This window comes from Cyanistes caeruleus, chromosome Z, assembly GCF_971803275.1.
Source record: "Cyanistes caeruleus chromosome Z, bCyaCae1.hap1.1, whole genome shotgun sequence".
NCBI lineage: Eukaryota > Metazoa > Chordata > Aves > Passeriformes > Paridae > Cyanistes > Cyanistes caeruleus.
Genome location: NC_141732.1, coordinates 48,847,162 through 48,866,487, shown reverse-complemented (window position 1 = coordinate 48,866,487; position 19,326 = coordinate 48,847,162). Strand labels below are relative to the sequence as shown.

Here is a 19,326-nt window from a genome sequence, read left to right as displayed (position 1 = left end):
CCAGATTGTGCACACATGCATAGGTAGACAAATCTCTACCACTATTGTCTGTATCAATACAGTTCTTATTATTTCAAGATACTGGTAAAGATGGAAAGAATTGTAAAAACAATCCCAGAATAGATATTTCTTACCATGTGCCACCCAGCCATGTTTACACTGATCACAGGTTCTCAGGTTAATCTTCCCTGGCTGAAAACATTCACATGTGCAATTTACCAGTGTACAGCGGATGGCCTGGAAAAGAAACAGAAAAAACATGTTAATGTATTTCTTCCTGCTTGTACAAATTTGTTGTGGTGGGTAGAATGATATTAACTGTACAGCAAAACCCAGCTGCCTAACATTCAACGCCTTGCTCCTTTTATAAATAGAAATTAATTTTCTTTCAAAAATATATGGCAGTATGTCCCATGGAGATGAATACATTCCTAAAATATTTTTAAGATTTGCTCTATTTTCTTTAGGGGAAAAAAAAAAAAAAGTTTGTACGATGATGATGCTGTAGGGGTTCCATAAATATCCTGGTCTTATATTGTCTTCATGAAGAAAGTTACTAGTGACATCCTACCATAGGACCATACCTGTTTCAAATCCAGACAAAAATTAGGAAACAAAAACATATGGAAAGGAAAACTACAAATATATTTCTCCTTCCTCCATGGAATCCAAAGGCTGGTTTTAAATTTTCTGGGGTTCACTTAAGAGACAACTCTGCTGCAAAAGGAAGTAATGGATTTTATGTTTTCCCAAAACAATAAAATGATAAAGGTACGAGAATAGGACTGGTTAAAAAAACATCCTGTAACTTGCCTTTACATCTTTCACTTTCTCCAATATCTAGAATATTTTACCTCTTAACACTCCTCGTTTGTTAAACATGTATTTCTCTGTTTAAAAAGTACCAGTGGTAAAACTCAGTCCCATGCAGAGATCTCAAATATGCTCAATAATACACCTTCCTTAATAATAGACTTTCTCATCTTCCTTTTTAGAATTATTTCAAAAATTACACAGGTTTACTTTGACAAGGGCTAGCTACAGCCACAGAAAAGTGAATATAAATTGGATCAGACTCTTTCTAATATAACAGACATATGTTTTTAAATAGTGTAGAAGATGACCTGTGCACTTCAAACTGCTACTAATAAATTTATAGCATGCATTTAGATGTAATTTGCATGGAGATTTCTGAGACAGAGAGGCTTATTCTGATCATTCACAGATTAACAATCTACTGTAACTACCAGAGCTGCCAGGAAAAGATATCTCTATAGATTTAGATGCAATCAATGATTACTTGGGGGCTAAGGTGGGGGAAGGGTTCTTGGTACGCATTGCCACAGAGATACTGAAGAATTATGAAGACTCTTGCCTTTCTTAAAGAATTAATACACACACTCACACATATTTTCCATAATGAAAATAATTATCTGAACTGTAGTGACTTTAAAAAAATTACATTCAGAATTAGCTTGGCCTGACTAAGCTCATTGGCTGCTGACAATGAAAAAGCCTCAAAATTATTTTAAATGGTAGATTTATTTATTTATCTGAATCAGACAAATGTAAACAATTTATCAGACAATGTAAAGACATTTATAGTTCATGGATACATTTAATATCTGCATTTCTCTGACAAATTTCTGCTACAAGAGTCCTCTATTCCTCTTATCCTATCTGCTCCTTTATAACCTTTTACTTTCAAAAACCTAGTGTGGAAAAAAACATCCTGCTCTATTACGCCTGACACTTCAGGGCCTCAGTCCCAATGTCACCTGTCCAATTACTCATTAGTCAGGTTATAAAACACTGCTCTATGGATGTGTGATTAAAAGAATTAGTAATATGAAATATAATGGTACCAAAGAAGTGCTGACCGTGCAGGAATAATATATGTGTTTGTGGGTCACGAGGAAAAAAAACCCTGGAAGGTCCTGTTTCATGTTCAATAGTGTATTGACCTGGCAATATATCAGGACTACACTGGTCAGTAATGGTGTTCTTTTGCTAATATGTTCATTAATTAATGAACTCAGTAATTAATTGTACTGCAAGAAGGAGGTCTTTCAAGATGGTATTCTTACTTTACAGTAGAAGATTTTCTCACATTCACCACTTATTTCATATCTCTGCGGGAATGTGACATACATTGGTTGTATTTGATGATATTTTGATTTGTTCATGTGTCATTTACAGTACATGTAAGAGGTGTAATATAGTGCAGTACATGTACTAGATGAAACTGACATTTGGAAGAGTTTCTTTATTAAGGCTCATCAGCATTTCCATTACAACCCTATCCACTTTTGGCCTAGAGGTCAACAGTTTGCCTGTAAAAATTTGATTCAGCTTGAACCTGAAATAGAGTGCTGCAGCTTAAGAGGAAGTTTTATTACACCCATTCAAAAATTATCCATTTAGCCACTATAGATTATAAACTGGGGGGAAAAGTTTAGAGGTTACATGTTTCTTTTCCTCTTCTCTGAGTTAAAGAGAGTATTGATGATGTAAATATTGAACTGGTTAATTAGTATGATTTCTGTCTTTCACACATATTGCCCAAAAAAATTTACCCAAATCTTTCAAAAACATGAAAACAACAGCTTTTTCCTCCAATAAATAAATCTGGAAAGTCTTCAAAAAGAGCTATGCATTTTTATAAATTAATATTGATTGGCATGAAAAAAATCAAAGCATAATTAGCATGGCCAAAATATTCAGCCCAGCCTTAATTGGCTGCTTTTTCTGCCAAGGGTGTTTGTTGATGCCAGTTTGTAATTTGGTTTCAGTAGTTTCCCATTCCACCACAGAGAATCCCATGTATACTTCTGAATGATGAGGATTACTCCTCAAGCTGCAAGATGATCATTTAGGACTGGAAATACTCATTCTAATTCATGTTCTGGCAATGATCTTGGGCAAAATTTTGTTAGTCTGATGCCTACATTCCCTAAACAACAACTAGACACAATGACATTGAGAGTTGCCAGGGCAGATGCAACACAAATTTGGAGCCATTCTATAATAGTAGAGGCTACTGAAAGTCTCAGATAGAATTTTATCTTTATTTCAAAGATTAATTTTGAACTTAGTTAATTCAGAATTATTGCAACTACCTGAGATCACTACAATACCCAACACAAAGCCAATGTAACTCAGTGACAGGAAGATTCAAGATACTGAAAACAGTGTGTGATCCTACACACAGGGTTGGAATGTTAACATTCATTAACGTGAAAGAAAGTAATGTGCTTGAACACCTTCACAATGCAACCAGCAAATTCACTGAGCCTTGCAAAGATATGCATCACAATTATGAACAGTATTTTTCAACTGTTTTTCAATACTAAACTTGGGAATAGAAATCACTGACAGCTTGTGCACCAGGCTCAGGAATGCCAGAAGGGCAGCTGAAGGTGAATGTGGCATTAACCTGAGAACCCAAAATTTTAATGCAGGCCTCCATTTCCCAGCAGCAGGATTTTAAGGTACAGTAGATGGTGTTCTTGTAGGTACCTGTGAGGGTTGGTGTATCTGTGGTTAGAAGTCTGGTACTGCTCAGTTTTAAAGGGGTGGAGTGGGAAGTGGGGTTAATAAAAAAGATACTGGATGTAGCAGCTATATATTGCAATCATTGTCCCAACCTGTTTGTTAAGTGTAGGTATAAAAATCCAAGGGTGTACGAATGTTAGAAGTTTGCCAAAATGTGCTTCTGAAAGAATTTAACTGGGCATTCCAAAAGTCATGCATTGTAATCCTGCCTTCCCATGATTTTGATAAAATCTTTATTCAATGGGACTTTGCATATTATACTATTTTCTAGGGAAAGAAACAGAAATTTTCCCTGACTGAGATCTTCCTCAGGAGCTTCCCCAAGACAGCCAGAAGGAAAACAGAAGGAAAAGTGAATAGTGAAAGGAATTCTAAAATCAGCACAGTCTCCCACATATTAGCTGATAGGCAACCACGTATTTAGATGACAACTTGCAGGTTAACACCTTAAGTACACAACAAAACACGGTTTCCTACATTCCTCAAATCATGCATGCTGTTATATTTTTACCGTGTCAATGTCTGCAGTTAGCAGGAATTCTCAGGCATTTTTTTACATCCCTTTCACTGAGTTCCTGATGTAATGCTTCTTGTATTTCTGTCAAAATTTCAGTGGCCCTTGAGGACCTATGCAGGAAATGGACTGGACTTCAGCAGAATAATTTAAAACAGTTTATACCGCTGATTCCTTAAATCCTAAAATTTTAAAATTGACATTGAGAAATATGCAATGCAGCTCTCCTTGAGATCTTTCTGTAAAGCATAATGCAAAAAGAAAGGACCTTTGCCTAATACTAAAGCATGATGTCAGTACACCTTTGCAGAAGTTAGTATGATTATTAAAAGATCTGACTAAAAGACCTGACTTCTATGGGTTTCTCTCAGACCAAGGATGTTAATTTAGTACTATTTGAGTGATTTTATTGCATCTAAAAAGTAAATATAATTCACATGTTAATAGAAATAGCTATAGCAGTAATGAAAAGATAAATCTTTCTGGCTCTTTTGCAGAGCTTCCAAGAGATCAGAGTCAATAAGCTACTATGAAAGGAGTAATAGTGTGGGAGAAGGAGAACATGTGAAAAACAGATATGATTCCTTCTCTGGAGTACTTACAAGAGATCACGAAAGATGGAGGCAGTTTTAAATGACATAACATTCTGGAGAGACAGATAAATTTTGCAACGAAACTTCATAATGTAACTCGTGATGAGGCTTCAAGGGCTCAGTGAAGTTGAACAGCACCTTACTGAAGTCTTGACCACATCTTTCTATGCAGTGGCATAGTATTAACAGAGTCTTATTCCTAACGTCCTTGCCTCACTTTTCTCAAGTGCAAAAAGGTATTTAAAAAATGTTTTCTTTCCACATTTATATCACTGTGCTCCTGAATACATAATGGAGTCAACTATACTCATTTTCTGCATTGATGTTCCATCTACCTATCCCACAGAGCTCACAGAATCTAAATCCACTGTTACCAGCCACAGAAGCATGAGGCTTGGGGATAATTTGGTCCTGTGAAATCTTTCTAGTGAGTCTGCAAACCAGCAAGCAAGTGCATAAGGACAGTTCTTGACAGCTGCATTAAAATCAGTAAGACTGTGCGAGTATGCACTCTACACGAATGTGTTAGTTAGCAAAGATGCCATGGGTTTTAAACACATACACACATACACATAAGCATATTTGAAATTTAGGTTTTGTATAATGGCAATTCACAAGTTCCAGGTACTTTGTAATACAGGCAAGAACTTTCCATATTTAATTGACAGAATAAATAATCTCATTTATGTTTTTAAAACTAATAGTAGTCCGAGTATTGTATATCAATGAATTAAATATTTGTGTGAAATTATGAAAAGTGTTAGAAGCAAAAAGCAGTTTTTGCAGCTCATGTCTCAACTTTAAGAGAAACCCAACCACATGTTAAATTAACATTTTCTATCCATTGTCTAACAGTTTTACTCCCTATTGCAAATGAAAATAAAATAATTTTGAACTAATATTTTATTGAAAGTAAATAACACTCATTAGGAGAACAATTTGAAGCCATCATACAGTAGATGATCTTGAGACATGACAATAAAATAACGAGTAAGACTAATGAGAAACACAGGGATCCACTCTTGTTTTGCTGTGTGTTCATTCATGACAGGTTATGAAGCAGAAGACGATAAGTTCTGAAAATGTTAAACACTTTTTTAACAGAAAGTCTCCTCTGCCATTAATTTTCTCATCCTGTTCCTTTGTTACAAAGTTACGAAGATAATATCTATGTGACATTATTGCTGAGTGCAGGACTGTACCATACAGTTTTAGGTTCAGAGTTTTTCCTTTTCAGACCACATATATGCTTTTTAAAAAGTTCCTAAAAATCTGTCACTTCTTTTCTTTACTACTTTATGAATCCAAATAAATATTTCTTTCCTGCCAATTAAGTACTTTTTAAAATATCATGCCAAAACTTCTGCTGTGGAGGTGACAAAAAGTTCCCAATAAAATCACACTATTTTTAATAGCTGGGAAATCAGGAGTAGAATAACATTTATTTTCAAATTAACACCAAAAGGAGGATCATTTGTATACTGACATTTAGTAAATGCACTATGTCACCTTCCTGTAATGATATTGGTATTATAGGGAACTGTTTTGGTTTAAACCCAGCTGACATCTAAGTCCCACACAGCCTTTTCCTCACTTCCCTCACGGTGGGATGTGGAAGAGAAATCAGAAAAGTAGGAGAGATAAAATCTGTGGGTTGAGATAAAGGTAGGTTGTACCTTTAGGAGGTAAAGCAAAAAAACCCACAAGCAAAATAAAACGAGGGATTCGTTGTCCCCCTTCTCATGTACATTTTAACTTCTAAGAAAGAGGGAAAATTGTGGTGGAAGTGCTTACTGCACTTTCTTCAGAATGAAGCAGACACATGCAGAAGTATTTCTCTCTCTGCAGGGTGACCATACACCTCCATCATGCAATTCTGGTACAAAAATGACAATTTTGAAACTCAGCTAAAATGATTGTATGGGTAATCCAGCCACCAAAACACTGGACTGGAAGAGGGGCAATGTCTTGATACTGATCCTGGGTCTGTCACTCCCACAGATGCACTTATTTAACCACTCAGTCTGTAACTGCCCAATCTGAAAAAAATGGGTAATGCCAATATATATCATTTGCAGAGACAAGGCTAATAAACTGCTCACACAACATGACGAGGTATGAGGGAAAAGGTAAGACAGAAACATTTAGCATTAATATTTCTTCTGTTGGCACAAAAAATTTAACAGATTGTTAAAATTTACTTTGATTTATCATCAGTAAATTAATGATTTTATACACAGAAATCACCTAGAGAAAATAACTTCAATTGATACACGACCATTACTAACTTCAATACTAATACCTTAATAATGCTTTGCCCAAAGCAAAAAACAGTAAGGGGGGATTTACTTTGCATTTGAATGGTCTGAAACATTCATGTAATGCTATAACGTTTTTAATCTCTCTCCCATTTAGAGATACTCAAATATCTTCTGAGTTATTCGCTGCATTGCAGTATTTTGTTAGCAATTTCACCTCACATTCTATTAGTATTTTTTCTTGTATTTATTTTCAGTAAATACAATTTGAAAGGTAATAATATTGTTATATTTCTCTGTGGCATTCAAGGAAACAGTTACTAATATAATATGAAGGGAAGGATGCTAACAAGAGAAAAAGCTGTTAATAGGATAAAGCAGCTTTTTCTGTAATAAGGAAACTAGTCTTTAAGCATGCTAGAAAACTGTTTTCAAGTCTTCTTGAGTAAGAGCTGTTAAGTGAATGGGGAATAAGAAGAAAAAAAAAAAATCATTTGTAGTCTTGCATTAATTTAGCAGTTGCTCTTCAGTTCTACCCCAGACACCAGCAAAAGTAGAAACCTGTGTTAAAGAATGCTACCTAGACTTTTCTAGAGAAATACAACACAGGATGTATGTTTTATTTTTCAGGAAGTGTCTGTAAAGCTTTCATGCTGCTTCTAGACACTCAGCACACAGGGCTGCCTACAGGATTTCATACAAAGACTTCAAGTACAGTATCACCCTATGTTTCTATAGCATGTAAAACTAGCCTGAGGGTCTCAGGCATCAAAGTTATTTGCACTGAAAAAATTAAGATTGAAAAGAGCTTCCTTGCTTAAAATTTGAAGAACAAACATAGTTGATTTAAGAATTAGATTCCCTGTGCCCAAGAGCCTGTTAGCAAATACAGATATTTGTTCTTACAGATGAAAACCAGATTTCTGCTATGAAACCAACACTGTCAGTCACTGGAGTTCAGCCACATATGTTGCCAAGGCAGCGGTCAGTGTCAGACAGGTATCCAGCGCGCAGGCACGCACCCACAAGAAGTTTCACATACCCTTCACTAACCATGACTCTTCTAGAGAACAGCACTGCAAGCTACACCCAGGAACTCATCCCAAGTACCCCAAACTCACTGTCTCCTTTAGAGAGCACAGGAGGCACGTAGCTTCCACCGGTTTTACTGGCCTGCCCTGGACCTGTGATTTACTCTCCCTTGGTGAGACCCCACCTGGAGTACTGCATTTATCTCTGGAGTCCTCAGCAAAGGAAGGAACATGCACTGCTTAGAACAAGTCCAAATAAGGACCACAATGATCAGAGGGCTAGAATACCTCCCCTACCAGGAAAGATTGAGAGAACTGGGATAGCTCAGACAAGGGAAGAGAAAGCTGCAGAGCTTTCCAGTACCTAAAGGGGCTTGGAAGAAAGCTGGAGACTTTTTACAGGGCATGTTGTGATAGGACAAAGGGTAATAGCTTTAAACTGAAAGAAGGTAAGTTTAGGTTAGATCTGAGGAAGAAATTTTTTTTGAGGAGGGTTATAAAACACTGGAACAGGCTGTCTAGAAAGGTGGTGGATGCCTCATCCCTGGCAACATTCAAGGTCAGGCTGGACAGGGCTCTAAGCCACCTTATCTATTATATTTGAAAATGTCCCTGCACATGTCAGAGGGTTGGACTACATGATCCTTAAAAATTGCTTCCACCCCTAACCATGATTCCATGAGCCATGAGCCCATGATTCTCTGAAAAGTCCAGGTGATAGTTCTCCAGAAAACAAGTGCATCTTGCTGGCAACTGTGCTGGAGGAAGAATACCGAGATTCCTATAGTGTGGTATCAGCCTTGCTTCCCGCAACCAGCTTCTGCTGCTTTATAGGAGATGCTTCAGAATAAAGTATGTAAACCTATAATTCAAAACTTGTGATGCAGAAGTTAAAACTAAATATGCTCAAAAAATTTGTTTGGGTTTTTTTTCATCTGGTGTCTTAAAAAGACATAGAACCTGTGGATTTAGCACGAACATGGAAGAAAATCATCAATTTTTAACATTACGTGGAGTACTGGGTCAGGAATCCACAAAAGAGGATTTTTTTCAGTAGATTATAAGTGTTTCAGAAAGAATTATTTCACTCTATTAAATCACATAAGAAATCTATTAAGCCTAATATCTCTTACTCATCTATTGTTTCTCTACAAATCAATCAGATTAAGAGAATGTTAGAAGTCTTAAAGGTGATCTGATAAATAACTCATAACCTCTAGACTATCTTCAGACTATTTGAACAATCTCAACTAGTTTTCCAGTAAAAATTACATGGGAAAAATATGTAAATATACAAATATATCACTTCTAACAAGTAAATAGGGAACCTTATAAGAAAAATGTAAATGACCACACAAAATTATGTTATCAAAATCAGCTAGATTTTTTATTTTCCGTCTTTTTCTTCTATAGGTTGAAAGAATAAGCAACATCTGATACAAACAATGCAAAATGCAGCAGAGCCTATGGAATAGCTATATCTTTGTCTCTGTTTATTCAGGAATTCTCCTTAAATAATATCAGAAATACATTGTTTATTGTCTAATCTGCTCTTCAGGAAGTTTTGCCTTTCAGGACTTCCTTTCCTTCTCAGATGTTATTACTTTCTGGATTCTAAATAATGGTTTTTCAATTTGGCAAAAAGAATTATGTGGATTTACACTGCGCTGCATAAAAGAATTAAAATGAAAGATTTATTGTTTTGAAAATAATTTGAAAAAAAATTAATATTTTCTCTCTTTTCAAGGTCAAAACTCCACACTATTTATCCTGTTCTTAACTTATACTCTAAAGCAATAACTTCTTATTTACATTAATAAAATACTCGATCCTGCACTGTTCCTTCAGTGACCAACCCTGTCAGCCACAAAACTGATACTATAAGCAAACAAGAAGAAGATCACCCAAATTTTTTCTTTTTTGCCTTGTCCCCAAAAAGCCAGACTAATAGGTGAAAATTTTTCTCCTCATTAAGGTAAAGTAAGTAATTACTTAAATATTCATTTCATTTATTAATGTAACCTTTAAATTTTACTTCTTGGGTATTTCCTGAAAACAAGGCAATGAATTTCACTAAAGTATATTCTGTCCCTTCACCTTTTTTTAGGAGAGAAAAGAATTCCAGTAAGTGTGAAATATGTGTCTGTTTGGCCAGAACGGAACATAAAAATTATATAAATAAATAAATGAATGAAAATATATATATATATATATATATATATATATATATATATATAAAATAAAACCAGAGAGAGAGAAAAGAGGGAGAAGGGGGGCAGGCAGTGGAGGGAGAAATGTTATTGGTTTTCTCAGAAGGATTTTCTTTTATACATAGCTTTATCCTATAATTTTGTCCCTGTTGGGCACACTGCCTAAATTTAAACACAAACAGTCAAGCAATGAAGAAACATTACCACATTTACTGTGAACAAAAACTCCCAGTTGTACAGTGAAATTTTAATACATTTCAACTTATCTCTTTTACTAATGGGGAGAGTACAAACCCTGCAGGAATTCGCTCTGCAAACTGGTAATTACAGTAGACTCACTTTTTTGTAATGCATATGTATAGTCAGACACAAGAAACATAGCTGCCCTTTTGATGTAGGTTACAATAGGAATGTTTAAAAAAAATTATGAAAATCTTCTACAATTCTAAAGGAATGCATTCTTTCATGGGAAGTTGTCCTTTAGCTAAAGAAGAGAAATACATAAAATACAATAGAACATGCATATATTTATTTGCTTTTGTAATCTGAAGCAGAATCTTTATCAGGCCGTTCTTTTTTTTTCAAGTAGGGTAGTGTCTTTCTGGTTTGCTTTTTGCTGTTGTTTTTTTCCTAATGTACCTACTGGTACAAAACTGGTTTCCATCCTACAGTATCATGTATGAGTTCAGAAGACCTTTGTTCCCCCAAGCCCCCCCCCGTACACAACATTCAAATATAAATTCACGTCTCAGTAAATTATTATAACATACATTTAAAAGCACAATTGCAATTGCATAGATTTACAATATATACTGTCAAACTCATACAAGATATTAATTTGTTTTGTCTGGCAAAATATGTTTGTAGCATACGCAGAAATTTAATTTAATCTGAGGACGTGTGAAATTGAAGTAGGATCTACTGCCAAGTCAGACATACAGACAACATCCTTCTTTAATACAATGATAACATATGTTAAAACATCAAAACAAGCAAACAAACAAAAAAAAACAAAGCACAAGACAAATGAGGGTTTGCAAAAACTCCCCATATTTCCATGTCTTTTATGGTTTGCACCACTATTTCTCAATGCCTACCAAGAAACCATACCACTTTATTCCGCAAATACTCACATCCTTACTCTTCACATATACTCATATTCACATTCTAGAAAAGTAGGAAAAAATATCACAAATTCATTAATTAAATCATTGTGTGCACTAAGAGCAACACAGAAAAAAATCATGTTATAATTCCAATTTCTAGAGTTCCTGTAAAAAGGCACATCTTCAAAACTGCCAGAAGAGCAAGCCACACAACCTGGCATTTTTTTGAGCTGCATTTTCACCAGTTTGCAACACCTAGCTTGGTGGAAATACAATCTGCCTGTCTCTGTTGAGCAGATCCTGTGTGTTATGTTGGTTGAATGGTAACATGAAACATTTGCAAGCTTCTCCTAATATAGAGCATATTTCAATTATGATACAGTTACGAATAACAACATATGCACAGCTCAAGACAGTCACAAATAAATTCACTAGACCTCAAGGTTTCATTCTCCAAACACACAAAGTCTTAATTACAAGGAAACCATGTAAGTCAGTGTCAATGATTACTTGCAACCACCAACAGAGAATCAATGGCCAAATGAAACCTGTAACAGCAATGGTGAAGGTCTCTCCTCTAAGACCTTTAAAGATTCTTTCCATGGAGTTTTTCTATACTTAAAGCCCATGAAATTTCAGGTGAGCTGGAAATTTTCATTTCCCTTATTGCTGCAGAGTAGCTTTCTCACAGATGTAACTACCTTCTCTACAGAGGTGTTTTTTAAGCAGTGAAATTACTTAATTTAGAAGTGAGTTGTTAACGACTGCGGAATTACTTAACTTTTTCCCTCCCCCTGCCTTTTTTAATCAAAGAAATCTGATCTTGACTAAATGTGAAGAGATTCCTTCTCATTTAGAACTAGTAGGTTTGCTACAGTCAGACTGAGTATCAGACTAAGGGTGCTACACTAGGGCAACTAATAAAAAGCACAGAACTTGATGTATTGTATGCATGGTAAGCATTTTACTTATTCCAAAATCCACAATCTGCTAGGAGAGTGAGAAGTATACTACTCACAGTAGACCTGTGAGTGTAAACATTCTTCAGAGAAACAAAAGTAAATTTCACAAAATAGAAGTTTTATTTCATATGACTTGCTGCCCTGGCTGATGCAATACCTAGGACATGCTTAGTCAGCAAGTTTTTGTTGAAAGCATACAGGAGGCAACACAAACTCATCTTCAGAAATTACCTTCACCACTGCACATCATAATTGTCACAGCGATTTCTCTCTTTCTCAGGGTGGGCAAAGAAGATACACAGAGGCTCAGTCTTGACTTGAAATCTATACCCTATGCTAAAACGTCACCTAATTTCTAGATTTCAGAAGCAGTGTGAGGAGAAACAAGGGACAATATAGCCCAGATTATGGCCCTTCTTGTGTAGAAAACAACAGACCCAGTCATATTTCTAAACAGAAGAAACAGTATCTTTGCAATGAATATGCAGCAATGCAGCTGCTTTCCTCTTCCTCACCTACAATCTTCATTTAATTTCTAGGGATTCACAGAAAAGAAACTCCAAACAATTTGAAAAAGGCACTGCTTACTTTAATGTCCTGTCACATGCAAAAGTAAATAATGTCTCTTTTTAACAACTTTCCATAATAAAGAAAAAATTACAATACTAAAATTTGTTGTACTAAATGAGTGTAAAAAGACTGTATGTGAGACAATTAGAGATAAAGGCTTTATCTAATGAAAGCATTCCAGATCATTGACAGTGACCTTCATTGTTTATTTCTTGATATTCCCCAATTTTTAGTTCCCAGTTCAATCTGGGAGTCAATTTTGTGAAGTGTAAAGGACCTTCAATACATGCAGAAGTTCTGCAGACTTTCATCCTCCTTATCACTCCTCCTTTTTATAATATTATGTGTAACAGTTGATGACATGGGCAAAAAATAAAACTAATTAGAATCAGGTGGCTGCAGTTTAAGGAGATAGTCCTGAGTGGTACCTGAGACAACATAAAGTAATTTGCTGACAGTGAAACTAGAATAAATTTTATGTCGGATGGCAGTGTTGGAGGGAGAACACAAACTCTTTTCTTGTTTATTTGTTTAACTGATGGCTTTCTGAAAATTCTGTATCTGTTTAAAACACAAGACACAGTAAGCAAGGACAAACTACTTTTTGAGCACAGTTGAAGGAAGATGGCCAACAAAGCCTACAAAACTTATGGCACAGTTGCCATGCTTTTCACATTTGTCACCTGTCCTATAAATACCATTGCCTCCTGTTTTACACCTGCCTATTTATTGCTCTGTTAGGGGAGAAATGCTAGCCTGCTACCAAAGTTTCTGTAACAGTAACATGCCCCTGAGCACCAAACCAAGTAGTCAGGAGATGCTACCCTTCTTGCTTCTGACCTTATGAATTTGTCAGAGAATCAGAGAATTTCATGAGTTGGAAGGGCCCCAGAATAATCATGGAATCCAACTCTTGGCCCTGCAGAGCACCATCCCAAGAGTCATACATGTGCCTGAGAGGACTGTCTAAATGCTTCTTGAACTCCACAGTATTACTATCTTGAACAGATCACAATCACAGTTATTGCACAAGAATTGGGCCAAATGACTATCAAATTGTTTTTGAAAGACTCATGTGTTCTCTCCTGGTTTTGCAATTAGGAAGACATCTTCATGTAAAAAAACAGGACATTTAAATACAGAAACAGTTTTTATTCTAATCTCTTATCTTATAATTGCTTAGCAATTATATATATTTATTTGAAATCTGTTGAAAACTCAGATACTACACTGGACCAAAGGGAAAAAAAAATCACAGTTGTTTTGTTTATATTTTCCATTGCTTTTGTGTTTTATATAGTGACAGGAGTGGTCATCAGTCTGATTTGGATATTATCCATTTCTTCTTTACACTAATAGGTAAATTTGTATCTTGAAATGCATGCTAAAATATTATCTCTGGACCCTGAAGTCTCGTTTATCTACAAATCTAAAACAGATTAGGCAGTGGGAGATATGAGTTGGTTGTGATAATCTGTTCCTGTATCTCAGATCTGGAAAAAGGAAAATTGTACTCCCAGCATACCTAAACTTTGAAAATTCAGTAGAAAAAGTAAACCAAGTAATGAAGAACATTTTATTTCTTTTTCCTTTATTTTTTCCTTTATTTTTTCTCTTTTTTTTTTTTTTTTAAAAAAAAAAAAAGAACATAAGCTATTTTATTAAATAAAACTCATCTATTTGGATATATGCATTCAGCAGAAAATGAAAACAGCTATACAGATATCTCAGCAACCATCAGGCTACCCAATCAAAAATAATGTGTTCTAATATGCTACATTAAAGTAACAGCAACTTTCGCCACCTGGCAGCAAACATTGTATTTGAACCCATTTGAGAAAACAGTGTGTTAATTTGTATCTTGTATTTATCAAATCCTGACTATCCATTTTGAAGTCTTCAACACCTTTAAAAATCAACACACATCCTCATAGATAAAGTTGAGAAAATTTAGTGCATTTCCCGCTTCTTTTACAAGCGCCCTCCAATCTTAATCCAGAGGAATACAATATTCAGTGCATGTTTAGTATTTCCTTCATTTGCCTTCTTTCACGCTGGTGTTAGATCTCGCCAAGTGTAGCATCAACCACAGTAATCCTGCTGCTACTCACTACACAAGTGAAAAGTGTAGTCTGTAGAAAGAGGAATGTTCTCATTCCCTCTGCAAAATCCAGCCTGCAGGCTCTAATCCAGCATGTATACTTCTGTGCACATGCTGTGCTCATGCTAAGCCCTGTATTTATTCCTGTCATAGCACCTTGCAGTTTATCACAGACAAAAGTTACTCTGGTCACCATGTAATGTGCAAATACTTTGCAGCATCTACATCTACATACTGTGCATATTTGTGGAAAAAGCAGACCAGGCTGGTAGAAAGTGAAATGGCTTGGTGTGTGCAAAATACCAGCCCAGAGTCTCTTCCCATTGCAATCAATATGTGACTTGTCCTGTTTCACTGAAGGGCAAGTAAGCCCATCATAGGTGTTTTTATAGTTTTATGAAATTAGAGAAAAACATAGTAACCTGGAAAATGTGTCGGTAACAATCTACTCTCTCACAAACTATAAAATGGAGAGGATTATTATAGTTTCTAAAGTAGATCAGCTTTCTATCACTCTGAATTTATCAGCCTAAGAGAGTATAGAACAAAGCTATCAGCCTAACTAACTGAGGGGAACAAATCCTGCTCTCAGCATTTTGATGCTTGTAGGGCAGGAGGCTGCATAGGGACACTTAAACCTGTGGTAATCATAGCAGGTATTAATGGTTGGTACTATTTATTTGCAGACATTGCTGTAGCTGCTCCTTCGTGCCCTTCTTCCCCAGACAAACTCAGCAGCAGCTCTGATAAGAGCTCCCTGACAGGCTCTTGCTGCCATCCTCACCATCACAAATGCCATTTCCTGAAGCTCCTGCTGTCATCAACCTACACATATATGTATTAGCTGCACAGTAAATGAGTGTCTGTGTGCAGGAGGAGTTAAATCACCAGACAAAACGCAGTTTTTCTCTCCTGCAGGACAAAAGCACAGGCCAGATGGAATGGGTTCCTCTGTCTAGACCTTGGGGTCTACGTGATGGACGGCCCTAACTTAAACAAGCATGCACTACAGAGAGGACTAAATTCAGCTCAAAGAAATCCATGTGTCACCTCATTATAGCCAGCAGACTTTCATGATGAAAAGTTCATGTCACAATGAGAAAAATGGGAGACTTTTCTCTCATTTTTTGTGAGAGTTCCACCAGGTCATAATTAAAAGCAATATTTAGCCTAGCACAAATTAGTGATTGGTAAAAACAAGATGCAATTGCAAGCACAGGCTCTTTTCTCCACTCTGCTTACCACCTAATACTCATTGGTGTGAAAACTGGTCTGGAAATTTCTTAAAAGCCACCCTTCTGGTGAGAATTCCAGAGTTTTCAGGTAACAGTTCTGCCAGACACATCACAAAAACAGTCTGTTGCAGTATGTTGATAAGTCTATTTCTACTCCTAGAAAAAAACAGTTGGTGCAGAGGTGTGTGACAGTAATTTCTAAACCATTAAAAAAAAAAAAAAAAAAATTAAAAAATAAAAAAATCCCAATGTAATTGTGGTAAGTTTCAGTTTGAGGATCAAATTCAGGTCAGTTCCACTTTATCCAGACTGATTCACTTCTCCCTGTTATTATTTGATTGCTGACAATGTGCTTGCTGCTATGAAATCCTCAAAAAGAAAAGGAGTTTAATTTCAGGAGTTTAAACACAGACATAGAGGAGCAAGATGTGCTAAGTAGCAAAGAAAGAACTAATGAAACTATTGAAACTGCCTTCCCCCAAATTTTAAACAAAATTAATAAAAATTTTCAACACATTCACAATAAAAAAAAATCAACATTCTCTATAAATTCATCTAAATTTAATTGAAGACTTGAACCACACACAGGCTTTTGGTATTTCAAAAAGCAGTATTTACATGAAGAAAGTATCATGCCAAAAACCAGGAAGTGATGCTCCATTAATATTCATTACATGCCAACACTCAAAAAAAAAAAAGGAAAGAAAATGTAAGCTGCCAAGTTTATTTTGGCAAAGCTCTATGACATGATTTGTATTCAAAGCAAATTCTAGAAAAATGTCTTTAAATCAACGTAAATCCTTTTCAAATTGAAAAAAAAAAAACCCAACACATAAAACAAGGAAAAAGCACTTCTGAGTTTTAGTCCTTTTTTTCAATACTACACTGTAGATAAGAGTTTAAGTGAAGTACATTGTCACAGAAGACCTACCAACATAGGTTAGGTACAATTTTTCCTGTCTTTGTGACAAAGAACTTGATCTCTTTGTTATCAAAGAATTATAAATTGATGACATTTAATATTATTTTCCCATCCCACCTATTTTCTTTACATATATATATATATATATATATATATATATATATATCAGCACAATTTTGAAATGAGTGAGAACACCACATACAGAGAATAATCTCAGTTTTCATAGGCAAAGCCCAAACTACACAAGTAGTGGCAGTGACCTTTAGTGTGGTGTTAGCATACTTCTGAGAAATGAAAACATTGATTCATTGCCTGGCTGGGCCAGAGGCAGGAAGGGGGCCAGTGATGTCCATACTGCAGAGTGGAATGAATGCCATACAGAAATTCCTAAAGCTCTTCTGCAGAGATTTGCAAAAGCAGCACACCACACACATTTGGCCACATTACTTCTGGCGCTCAAATAATTTTTTTATAAAAGCAGGGCAGGTATTTCCCAGCAGCACAGGACCAGTGCATTGAGATGCCATAATGACACACAGCACAAAAAAATCAGTCTAGCAGGTTTGTCCCCAGCACAGAAACTGGAAGCCTCTGTTACTCATGTTTGAATTACACCTACCAGTTGCAGGGGCTAGAAAAACAAAGGCATTTCTGAAGCTAAACATGAAGACAAGGAACAGGCCCTCACATGACTGCGTGGAGGTGTTGTTTCTAGACCAATTTCACTGACTTCCTGAGTGACTTAATGTGCCTTTTCCTCAGTTCCTCTACCTTTCAATCACAATCAACAGCTCTGAAAGAAGCTGAGAAGCAGAAATTCTCAAATTAGGAAACAGCAGGAAAGCAGCCATGTACACCCCGAAGAGTGAAGTCTGAAAAGCTACATTTACGGCATTGCTCTTTGTGCTGTTCTTCCACTCTTTTCCCATTTTCCCCACCCCATGCAAGTTCTGTCCTTTCCTGATGTCTTGAGATTTACCTTGTGCCAGCAGGCAGGGGAACATGGGGTGAGTGGGACCACTGGCTAAGTGCAGGCAAAGGCATTCTCTATGGCTACATGAAAGTCATCTCCTCTTCCTCTTTTCGGAAACTGAACCTGCCCAGAGCAGATGCCACCCTGCCCAGGCAACCAGGGCAGGCTGCTCAGCCTAGGGCAGCCAGGTAGCCACAGGGCAGGTGTCAGGGTGCAGGATGTGAGGCAGGAACACCTTTGAGCTGGCAGAAGAACAAGACGAGAGGCCAGAGAGCGGATAGTTCCCAGGAGGCAGAGTTTGAAGGAGAAGCTCATTAGACAAGAACTATCAGAACCCTTGACTGAAAGTTGTTTTCATCTGATTAAGGAGAAATTATTGGGCTGTGATTTGGGCTAAATGAAAAAATAAATCAGGTGTGGTAGAGTCATCAGTAGAAACTGCTAGGCTTGGCTTAAAGGGTAACTGGGGACCAGGATGGGTGAACTGGAGAAAACACTGAAGCCTTAGAGAGGGTGAGTGACAGTGGCAGGGTAAAGAAGTGAGCTTAGAACCATTTTTGATTAAATAGCAGAAAGGAGGTCTCATCTGTGAAACTACTGCTCTGAAGCCATTGGAGGCCATGATTGGCAGATATCCATACATTCATGCAGATGTTTTACTTTTCAAAATTATCATTCAAGTCTGTTGGTATAACAGTTTGAAACACACCTTTCAGTTGTAAACATATATGGTAATGTTCTCCACCTCATTTAAAAATTTCTTCCCTTCTCTGAAACAGTGGTCCCATTGAGTAAGCACTGAAAGATGAAAAGCAGATGCTCCCTAGGAGGCTGGCAAAACTGGTGACTCAGAAGGCATCTCACTCACCTAATTACTGAGTAGGACAGTATCTAATAGTTATTAGATAGTGATATTATTAAATGCTACTGAAAGAAACCTATAACTCTGGGAGCCCTGTAAATACTCCATTAGCATCAGCATCCAAATTCAATACTGTTGAAGGGAATCCTGGCAGATGAGAACAGACCTTTTACATAATTTTCCCAAACAAAATTGTCACTTCTGTGATTTTTCTAATGTTTTTAGGGAGTTTTGGTCAGGCACAATTTTTAAAGTCAAATGGGATTTTGGATCTATGCCAAGTTGTTCTTTTTTCCTAAATCTTAAATACTTGATGTGCTTTGGGAAATCACTGCTTATGAGCAAGTGATGAGTTTTCATTTGTTTACTTAATACAACAAGGAGCTGCAAAGTTATTCCACTGCCTTGTAAAAATTCAAGGGAGTGAAAAATAT

At 36.3% G+C, this 19,326-nt stretch overlaps 1 protein-coding gene across 7 annotated transcripts in view; it reads right to left on the bottom strand.

Moving 5' to 3' along the window:
• The window catches only part of BNC2 (basonuclin zinc finger protein 2), a 340,849-nt gene that overhangs the window by 128,163 nt on the left and 193,360 nt on the right, over positions 1-19,326 (bottom strand). For all 7 annotated transcript variants that reach the window (XM_086867613.1, XM_086867609.1, XM_086867611.1 and 4 more), the window contains exon 3: positions 135-237. In XM_086867613.1, coding sequence (XP_086723739.1) covers positions 135-237 — 103 coding nt within the window. The remainder of the gene's footprint in view (positions 1-134; positions 238-19,326) is intronic.